We start from the raw sequence: 11,504 nt of genomic DNA on the forward strand, positions 1-11,504 counted from the left end.
GGTCTGGTTTGGTTCAGGAGAAGGGGGAGGGTGAGGGGACACCTTCAGATGGTGGTTCTGACAGAGGAATAGAGCCCGAAAATGGTTGTGCAATGCCTCATTGGTTTCGGTGAGAAAGGAAGAAAGAATAAGAGAGAGAGAGAGAGAGAGAGAGAGAGAGAGAGAGAGAGAGAGAGAGAGAGAGAGAGAGAGAGAGAGAGAGAGAGAGATTTCCCCATCTTCCTGCGACTGGGCAGAGAGAACACAGCACAGTGTTCAGTGAACAAGAAGTATCACAGCTAAGAGAACGCTTTTTTAACAGCTGAAAAATTTTAGCTCGTTATTCTATTATTGATCATTATAAGTGGTGTTTGCTAAGGTAAGTGTCACTATTACAATTATGACATCCAATCATATTTTCATTAATACTTTGATAATCGCTTACTCTCACTTTGAACAAAACGAACCAACATTTAAATGTATTAATAGCACAACAACACCGTCCAATATTAAATTGCTTAATTGCCTTTGGATGCTCTGACAAGTCACTGCAGCGCTGATATAGCCTATGTGCTAAGAAACACTTTAATTACAATACAGCTTGATCTCAAGTCTGGAGGATCGTCATTTTATGTTGTCATATTACCCAGCCCTAAAACCTGCTCTATGGTAAAGCACTAAGAAATTACAGACATAACAGCATGCCTTTCTGTAAAGCTGCCTTGAATCAATGATGTGTTGATACATACCATTATGAATGTATGTATGTGTATGACCTTGTATACGTGACTTGACATAAAGTAATGTGTGACTAATAGGGCTGTCACTTTACGTTCGAAAATCGATTGCACAATCAATTGGACCAACCAACGCAAATTTCGAAAACGAAAATAGGGAATCGATTTTAACGGTCTTTTCTCGGAGCGCGTCCAGCTCGTCACGATCTTGTCACGATACGCCCGCAGCGAACGTGCGTCACACAGCAACTGCAGGCTCTGACAAACACGCATAACAGCAAATTATCCTTCTGCATAATGCATCTCTTTTTACTACAAAACTGTGAATTCTGCCGGTATGCAGACAGTCTCATGCATTCAGATACAAATTCGGGCTACACGTCTACAATCGCCTACGTAGGCGAAATTTCTTTGACATTTCTAATCGTAAACACAGCCATGTTGAAGACTGAGGTAATGTTTTTCATTTATGCTATGGCAGTCCACTCTGCTTATTGTTTTTCGAGAATGTTGCACTCCTGTTTGTCATTGTGTACGAAACTTCACGCCAATAAATCATCAGAAATATTGCAGACTTGTGCGCGTCTCAAGCGGCCTCTTTACGTTCGTCCTAATGCCTGTTCGTTGTCCGTGGATTTGCCCATATTTTGCGTTTAAAATGGAAACGTCTTTAGACATGGAAAATCGATTTTACAATTGATTCAATGAACACTTGGATTTTTTCACAAAAGTGACAGCCCTAGTGACTAATTATGACCTAGACAGAGGGCATCCACTCCAAGGGTAGCATATGATAAACAAGTCTAACAATGTGTTAGTTATGGCTGAGACATATCTTTATTTAGCCTCGAGAAATAACCTTGGGGGAGCCAGGACTATAAAGAAGGAAGGATGCACTCTTCTCGTTGTCAAACTCTGAAACCACTCTGTATGTGACTGTATGATTAGCCGCGTTTCCACTGTCGGGCCAGGGCCGGGCCAGGGCCGGGCCAGGGCCGGGCCAGGGCTAACAACGAGCCGAGCCGGGCCAGTGGCCTCAAGTCTCAAGCACCGGGCTTGTGTTTCCACTGCCGGGCCATTAGCCCTGCAGCGCTGCCCTAAACCCCGCCCTTAACACGCCTTCCTGGATCAAACGTCATACAACCCCACCCATTTCAGCGGGAATTATGAAGTTCATTCAGGCAGGACAATAGCTTGCTAAAATTACAGAATGATCAAGATGGAGAGGACCGAAGCGTCTGTTTGTTTGCTCTTTTTGGTGTTTGCTTGGTGGAAGATGAGGCAGCAAAGCCAAGATACGAAGATGGAGGTTCAGCGGCGACAATGCCGAAAATTTATGTTGGCTGCAAGGCGAAAGAGAGCAATCCAACGACGTGCGATTCGGTTACAGCGAATGCAGAGTCGCCAGCAGTGGATGGAAACGGTAAATATTTCCATTTATAGTATAGTTAATTCGTATCTTGTAGTCGATGTGAGCATAACTTCAAATCATATAGCACGGAGTTGTTTTTATGAGCTCTCATTAACTGTCTACGTTACTGTCTGCTGAAAAGACACAAATATTTTGCTAGCTTATCATATCTTGCTTGCTATATTAATATAATTTGGAGGTAATGTTAAACTTTCATTGTATTATTCGTCTGATAATACATCTATTTATACCCATGATTATGTATATGCATATGTATTTTGCATAATTAGGGAAGTAGCCTAATGTTTATAGTACCACTTTGTTCATGTTAGTTCACAGTGCGTTAACGGATTTTAACAAATAAAACATTGGAGTGTAATAATGTATTAGTAAAAAGGTTAGCAAATATTTATAAATGCTGTAGAATTTAGAATGTAGAATAAGTGCCTTTCATTTATGTTCATGTACAGATCTGTAACATAATTATGGAATTAATGTTTACACTTCATTCTATTATTTTCCAGATGAAGCATCACTACTACACCAATATAATGCGGACCGCTGAGGTGTGGGCCTATCAGCGAACAAGTAACTGGTGGGAGAACACTGCTCAAAGATTTACAGATGAGCAGTGGCTGGGCGAATTCAGAGTTTCCAGAGAAACATTCACATACATTTGTACAACTCTGAAGCCTGCACTACAGCGACAAGATACAAAATATCGATTATGCATTCCTCTGGAGAAACGGGTAGCCATTGCATTGTATAAACTAGCATCAACAACAGAGTACAGGACGGTAGCCAACCTGTTTGCTGTCAGTCGGACTTCTGTTTGCCGCTGTGTGCATGACTTTTGTAAGGCTGTGATTGCAATACTTCGGCCCAAGTTCATCAAAACACCAGACCAGGACAAACTATCTGAGATGGCAGATTACTTCAAAGAGAGGTTTGGAATTCCACAGTGCGTGGGTGCTATTGATGGTTCTCACATCCCTATATTAAAACCTCCACAATATCAATCAGATTTCCAAAACAGAAAAGGTAGGCACTCCATAATTTTACAAGCAACTGTGGATGGCAAAGGGAAGTTCTGGGACCTGAATGTTGGACAGCCAGGGAGAGAACACGACGCTAGTGTCCTCAGAAAGTCACGCCTATGGGCTTGGGCCACAAACAGTAATGGTTTTTCTGGCAGAGTAAAAAACATATGTGGAACTGATGTTGGCTACTTCATTCTTGGTGATTCTGCTTGCTTACCCATTGCAGACATGGTTGCTAAAACCATATCCTGATACTGGCAGGCTTACAGAGGGCCAAGAACTTTACAACATGCGAACAAGTCGGGTCCGTTGTGTGGTTGAACATGCGTTTGGGAGGTTGAAAGGAAGGTGGAAGTGTCTCAGTAAGCGAAATGACTGCAATGTAAATGTTGTTGTTGATATGGTGGATACATGCTGTACACTGCACAACTTGTGTAAATTGTACATGGACAGATTTATACCAGAGTGGTGTGATCGTGATAAAGATGCTGAACGTTCACCTTGCAATGTTGGTGATGAGCGTTCAGATGAAAGAAGTGCTCTGCAACAGTTGTTCATGCAGCAGCAATAATTGTAAGTTGTTGTTATATTGTGTTTGTTACAAATAAAATATTTGAAATGAAGATTTGGCATAACCCTGTTTTGTGACTTGAATACAATTCTTTATCCTAAACGGTACATGGTTACATCAGACATTATTTGATCAATAAGCAATAGGCCATTTAAGCATACAGAGTGAATACTGCAATATTTTTTTAAATAACATACAATTAAACAATCTTTTCACTATTTTTATATAAAATCAAAAATACTCAGCTCTACAGGTATGTTTCTATTTATTTATTGCAGTTGTAAGTATATGTCTGTTCAAATGTTTTTAGATATGGACGCGCGCCGTCGTGCTAAGCCAATCACATTCACCCCTGGTGACAAGGTACTCTAACAACAACCCAAGCACAACAAACTCACTACCCATACAACATTAAGCCATACGCTGTGGCAGAGGTCAATGGCTCCATAGTCACAGCAACCCGAGATGGACATTCCATAACAAGGAATTCGTCTTTCTTCAAAAAAATAATCTCCAAGACAAAAGATGCGCCCACAGCTCTGGATGAGGAGGATGAGAAAATTGTTGATAATGAGGACATTGTTGCTGTGAAACCAAGGTATGCTTTTCGAGCTAACCGCCAGCGTCCATCATACCTCAAAGACTACGAGCTTGAGTGAAGAATGTTTACACCCAATACAGCAATAGATTAGTCTAAAGGTTTCTGAATGACTGTTCTGTCTAAAAGACTAACCTAAAGGTTCCCAAAGGACTGTTCTTTCTCTTTTCAAAACCATTTGCACAATGCATAAGAATGTACTTCAGTGATTATGAAGTACTGTTGCACTTTGATACTGTTCATTCTAAGCACACTTGATAAGTTACCTGAATGTGTTTGTTCTAGCAAAGTTTTGAATTATATGTTTACATTTGTACTGCCGAGCTACGTATGACAAGTAATGTTGTTGTTACAGACGACAAGTAAGTAAGTCACATATGTCCAAAGTAGTGGATCTAGTTGTTAAAAAAAAAAAAAGGAGTGATGTAGTGTTTAGGATATGCAGTATGAGGTTTACGACAGTGCTGTTTTACGTTATGACACACGGGGGTACGCCTGCCGTATTACGTTGTGTAAACAACAGAGCACTAGCATTAAGCCCATGAGGGATGACGGCTGTCTGTGTAATAACTGGCTGATATCACAGTAAAGTATACTGAATGCACACGTCTGTTTTCTTGTCAAATACTCAAATGAGAACATCACAACATTCATTTTACATATACTGTATGCCTTATAATATGTGTATAATATTTTACTATAATAATGTGTATTTTGCTTTTGATAATGTGCCCCTTAATAAGCATGATTTCCATTTGCCTCAGTTATAATAGCACAGCTATTACTTTATTTATATATTAAGTTCACATCAGAGTGCAAAAATACAAAGGTGCTTATAAAATGTGCATACAAATGTGCATACATACACATACAAATGAAACAAAACAGGTGCTTTTGAAAAGTACTATTACAAATGTGCACACAAACGAAACGGCAGGTGATTTTAAGTAGCCGCCTACTATTTACAGAAAAAAAAACTTTTAAGGCATTAAGGCAAACAGAAAGATAGATGTATTGTCCATCTACTTCCGCTGGAGAAGGGCTGCAGTCAAATTACTGAAGACTGATGCAAAAGACTCAGATTCTTTCTGTCTTTGTGACATCTCCTCCCGTCTGAGTTGTGCATCATAGTCCAATTCCTCTCGTCTCATCATCATTTCTTTCTTCATTTCTTCTCTTCTCAGCTCCCGCTCTTCTTCCATCTGTTGCTGTGTTATTGTCATGCTGGATTAATGAGGAAGCAAAAGCAGGTGCAGTCAACTCTTTATTAGAGACAAGTTTAAACAGAGGCAACAAACAACACTGGTGGGTGGGCAGCGCAGGGACCTCGATGGCCAAACACAGTGAGATGAGCTGGTGCAGGGTGATGTGATGATGATGATGAATCCGACGTGAACACGAACTGGAACAGGTAACAGGAAACTCGAACAACACCACACGATCACAGACGAGGAACACCAGACATCTAGACATCGACAACGATCTGGCAGTGGAGAGAAGAAACCAGTGAGTATAAATAGGCTATGGAGATGAGTTGCAGCTGGCGCCGAGCTGATTAGAGATTGAATGAATGAACAGGATTGTTTGGGCCACGCCCAACCCACGCGACACAGACACACACACAAATAACAAAAGCACGAGACAAGAAGGAAACAATGCATCTGAAAACCGTGACAGTACCCTCCCTCCTAGGAACGCCTCCTGGCGTCCCCAGACTCCCTTACCTGTCGATTGTAATCATCGATAAGGGAGTGATCCAGAATGTCTCTTGTAGGAACCCAACTTCTCTCCTCCGCACCGTAACCTTCCCAGTCCACCAAGTACTGGACTCCGCGTCCCCTCCGCCTAGAGTCCAGAATACGATTTACCGAATAAGTAGGTTCCCCATCTACGAGACGCGGCGGGGGAGGAACCGGAACTGGCGGGTTAATTGCTGATCGAAACACAGGCTTAATCTTGGATACATGGAAAGCGGGGTGAATTCTCCTGTACGCGGGAGGAAGGTTGAGGCGGACTGCCACCGGACTAATGATCTTGGTGACAGAAAACGGGCCAATAAATTTGGGTGCGAGCTTATTCGATACGGAACGGAGAGGAATATTCTTAGTAGAAAGCCACACTTTTTGACCAACGACGTATACGGGAGGCTTCGACCGGTGGCGATCGGCTTTAGCCTTGGTGCGCGACCTCACCTGGAGTAAAGTCTCACGGGCTCTAGTCCAGGTGCGGTGACACCTCTGGACAAAGGCGTGTGCGGAGGGAACCGCGACTTCGGACTCCAGACTGGGAAAAATAGGTGGCTGGTAACCTACACTACACTCAAACGGAGATAGACCCGTGGATGACACTGGTAATGTATTGTGGGCGTACTCCACCATAGACAGTTGTTGACTCCAGGAAGAAGGATTCTTGGATACCAAACACCGCAACATTCTCTCCAGATCCTGATTGGCTCTCTCGGTTTGACCATTGCTCTGGGGATGAAACCCTGAGGACAGACTAACAGTCGCGCCCAGTAATTTACAAAACTCTCTCCAAAATTTGGACACAAATTGGGGTCCCCTGTCGGAAACCACGTCAATCGGAAGGCCATGTAAACGAAAGACGTGATCCACGACAGCCACCGCTGTCTCCTTGGCTGAGGGTAATTTGGGCAAGGGAATAAAGTGAGTCGCCTTCGAGAACCGGTCCACCACGGTCAAAACTACCGTGTTGCCCTGGGAGGGTGGGAGGGCGGTAACAAAATCTAGCGCGATGTGGGACCAGGGTCTCGAAGGGACAGGCAGCGGTTGAAGTAACCCATCTGGGGGTCGATTGGAAGACTTACCAATGGCACAAACCGAGCAAGCCAAAACAAAACTGTGAATGTCCCGGGCCATGAGAGGCCACCAGAATCGTTGTTTAACCAGAAAACTAGTACGAGTCACTCCTGGATGACAGGCTACGTTGGAACAATGTCCCCACTGAATAACGTCTGACCGTAATCCCTCCGGCACAAATAAACGGTTCGGTGGGCAACCGACCGGGGGCGTTACCCCTTCTAAGGCCTTCTTGACCTTCGACTCGACCTCCCATGTGAGTGTGGAGACAAATAGGGTCTCGGGTAAAATGCACTCGGGAGTAACCAGGCGTTCGTAGCGATCAAAAATGCGAGATAAGGAATCGGGTTTGATGTTTTTAGAACCCGGGCGGTACGATAGAGTAAAATCAAAACGACCGAAAAAAAGTGCCCACCGAGCCTGCCTGGAGTTCAATCTTTTAGCAGATCGAATGTATTCCAAATTCTTGTGATCGGTCCAGACGATAAAAGGTACCCCCGACCCTTCTAACCAGTGACGCCATTCCTCCAACGCCAACTTGACTGCCAACAACTCCCTATTACCAATGTCATAGTTACGTTCGGCAGCGGACAAACGATGAGATAAAAACGCGCAGGGATGCATCTTTTCGTCTGTGGAAGAACGTTGGGACAACACTGCACCTACCCCCACCTCTGACGCATCGACCTCCACCACGAACTGACGTGAAGAATCAGGGGCTATCAGAATGGGAGCCGAAACGAAGCGGCTCTTCAGTTTGGCAAACGCGGCTTCAGCCGCGTCTGACCACCTGAACGTAGTTCTGGGGGAGGTCAAGGCAGTCAGAGGTGCGGCTAGTTGGCTGAAATTACGAATGAAACGTCGGTAAAAGTTGGCGAATCCCAGAAACCTCTGCAGGGCCTTGCGAGAATCTGGGATTGGCCACTCCACCACAGCCTTAACCTTATCAGGGTCCATACGTACTCCCTCAGACGAAATGATGTACCCAAGAAATGGAACCGACTGTGCGTGGAACTCGCATTTCTCCGCCTTGACAAAAAGCCCATTCTCTAGCAACCTCTGAAGCACTCGTCGGACGTGCTGCACATGTTCCTGGAGAGAAGAAGAAAAAATCAATATGTCATCCAGGTAAACATATATGAACTGATCGACCATATCTCGCAGCACGTCATTGACGAGAGCCTGGAAGACTGCTGGGGAGTTGGACAACCCGAAGGGCATGACCAAGTATTCAAAGTGACCCCTGGGGGTGTTAAAAGCAGTCTTCCATTCATCCCCCTCCCTGATGCGGACCAAATGATAAGCATTACGTAAATCCAATTTCGTGAAAAGTGACGCTCCCTGCAACCTCTCGAAAGCTGAAGACATCAACGGCAAAGGATAAGTATTCTTTACCGTGATGTTGTTCAGCCCCCGGTAGTCAATACAAGGTCGCAGAGATCCATCCTTCTTCCCCACGAAAAAGAACCCCGCCCCCGCCGGAGAAGAGGAAGGGCGAATGAACTTCGTTGCTAGAGAATCAGAAATATATTTCTCCATGGCCTCCCTTTCTGGAGCAGAAAGTGAATATAACTTGCCCTTAGGCGGAGATTTACCTGGTAATAAATCTATGGCACAGTCGTAGGGACGATGCGGAGGTAGAGAAGCAGCTCGAGACTTACTGAACACTTCCCTCAGGTCGTGGTACTCCGCGGGCACGTTAGACAAATCCACTGCTTCCTCCTGTAACACAGACATTGGAACAGACGAACAGGCAGACAAAAGACAGGACTCATGACACTCATTGCTCCACTCCGTGATGGATTTACGGAGCCAGTCCACCTTGGGATTATGTCTTGTTAACCAGGGATGTCCGAGTACTATGGGTGCAAGAGGTGAATCCATGATGTAAAATGACAGAGTCTCTGAGTGGTTACCAGACGTGATGAGGGTGATGGGACCAGTGGAGAGTGAAATCTTAGGAAGTTCTTGACCATTTAGAGCGTGAACAGAAATGTCCTGAGGAAGTGACTGAAGGGGGATCTGGAGGTTATGTGCAAGAGTGTAGTCCATAAAATTACCTTCCGCCCCGGAGTCCAATAGTGCATGACAGTCGTGTTGAAGTGTTGACCATCTTAGTCTTACCGGGAGGAGAGTAGATGTCGATGAGGTCTTCTCGGCGGAGATCCCACCCGATAGTAGCCTCACTGTTACTATCGGGCGTGGCCTTTTACCGGACACGTGATGGAAAAATGTCCCGCTCCACCGCAGTAAAGGCAAAGGCCACGGGACCTCCGCCTTTCCTTCTCCTCCCGGGAAAGCCGAGCTCGCCCTACCTGCATGGGCTCGGGATCGTGGGTAGGGCTGACCGCGTCCATGCCGCTGGACCGCAGACTCTCTGTAGCTCCAAACGAACGATCGGAAAGGGCATGTTGCTCGACTCTCGACAGTCTAGCATCCACTCGTAGTGCTAAGTCAATAAGTCCGTTCAACGTAGTGGGCAGGTCCAGGGCGTAGATTTCCTTCTGGACGCGGTCAGCCAGCCCATGCAGGAACATGTCCCACTGCGCCTCGTCGTTCCATCGGCACTCTGCCGCGAGGGTCCGGAATTCGATCGAATAATCCGATACCGAGCGATCACCCTGCCGAAGCTCGGCGAGTACTCTTGCCGCCTCTCTTCCAGTGACCGCCCGGTCGAACACTTGCTTCATGGCGGCGGAGAGTGCCTGGAACGACGCGCAGCAAGGGTCTTGGTTCTCCCACACCGCCGTCCCCCAAAGTGCCGCTCTCCCAGTCAGTAGTGACAGCACAAAGGCGACCTTGGCTCGCTCATTGTTGAAGGTTCTTGGCTGTAAAGCAAAGTGCAAGGAACATGCATTCAGGAATGCTCGACAGAAACTGGGTTCTCCGGCATACCTCTCGGGTGCAGGCAGACGAGGTTCCGACTGGGAGAGAGGATCAGATGGTATAGGAGGAGCGGCCGGTGTGGGCGGCGTAGTGGGAACACGCAGCTGTTGGATCTGCTGGGTGAGCTCGGACACCTGCGCCACCAGAGCTTGAACCGCACGACCAGTGTTGTTCAGCCCGTCCTCCTGGGCATCCATGCGTTGAATACTGCGAGTGATGAATGCCTCCATGGCGCTCTGAGCTCCGCCCGCTGCTTCCATGCTCTGGCCAGATCGTTCTGTCATGCTGGATTAATGAGGAAGCAAAAGCAGGTGCAGTCAACTCTTTATTAGAGACAAGTTTAAACAGAGGCAACAAACAACACTGGTGGGTGGGCAGCGCAGGGACCTCGATGGCCAAACACAGTGAGATGAGCTGGTGCAGGGTGATGTGATGATGATGATGAATCCGACGTGAACACGAACTGGAACAGGTAACAGGAAACTCGAACAACACCACACGATCACAGACGAGGAACACCAGACATCTAGACATCGACAACGATCTGGCAGTGGAGAGAAGAAACCAGTGAGTATAAATAGGCTATGGAGATGAGTTGCAGCTGGCGCCGAGCTGATTAGAGATTGAATGAATGAACAGGATTGTTTGGGCCACGCCCAACCCACGCGACACAGACACACACACAAATAACAAAAGCACGAGACAAGAAGGAAACAATGCATCTGAAAACCGTGACAGTTATGTCCCGCATACACAGCAAAAACTCCCTTGATGCCAAATTTGCAGCTTTGCGTTTGCGACTCTCTGTAAAAGCAGACACAAAAATAAGCAGGATATTTGGGATGTCTTCTGATAGATTATAGATTGTGGTATAGCACATACAGTATACCAAACTGTAAAGTTTGTTACATATATTTAGCAGGTACATTAATTGCAAAAATACCTGGTCTAGTCCTTTGTGGAATGTGATGTGATCCTCCTCTTATTATGGTTAGATCTTCAGGGCCGTCATGTCTCTCTGTAATAAACATATATTTAGAATAATTACATACTGACAAGAAACTAACAAAATGTTTATACTTCTGTGGTGTATTTTGTATATTTTTTGCATACCGGGTGTCGACTTGTCTCTCCACTAACAGAGGGACGGTGACCCAGCACACCGTCCAAGTCGAACCATGGAAGGTTCCTTCTCTGGGCACCGCTTTGTCCATTGTGCATTTTAATCGCCTTGTACTGCACCCGCAACTTTTTTAATTTTTCCCGAACTTGAAGCGTTGTTCGCTGAATGCTTAGCTTAGCAAGTTCAGCAACGATGTATTTTATAACGTCCTCATTTCTGCACACGCCGTCAAATTGACGTTGTACACTTTCTTCTGCCCAAATGCTCAAAAGAGCTTTGGTACTGTATCTTCGACAGACCAGTACAGGCGATTCTCCATTTCGAGCAGCATTTATTTTTC

At 45.5% G+C, this 11,504-nt stretch overlaps 1 protein-coding gene across 1 annotated transcript; it reads left to right on the plus strand.

Annotated features, from left to right (window-relative positions):
- The first annotated feature begins 17 nt into the window (after positions 1 to 17).
- Positions 18 to 3,788, plus strand: LOC308698588 (uncharacterized protein). The gene is made up of 3 exons (XM_081378756.1): positions 18 to 358; positions 1,665 to 2,139; positions 2,652 to 3,788. Exons 2-3 carry the CDS (start codon positions 1,927 to 1,929, stop codon positions 3,417 to 3,419), a joined length of 981 nt encoding a protein of 326 aa, XP_081234882.1. The 5' UTR covers positions 18 to 358; positions 1,665 to 1,926; the 3' UTR covers positions 3,420 to 3,788.
- The last annotated feature ends 7,716 nt before the right edge of the window (positions 3,789 to 11,504 follow it).

This window comes from Scardinius erythrophthalmus, assembly GCF_964197995.2.
Source record: "Scardinius erythrophthalmus genome assembly, chromosome: 11".
NCBI lineage: Eukaryota > Metazoa > Chordata > Actinopteri > Cypriniformes > Leuciscidae > Scardinius > Scardinius erythrophthalmus.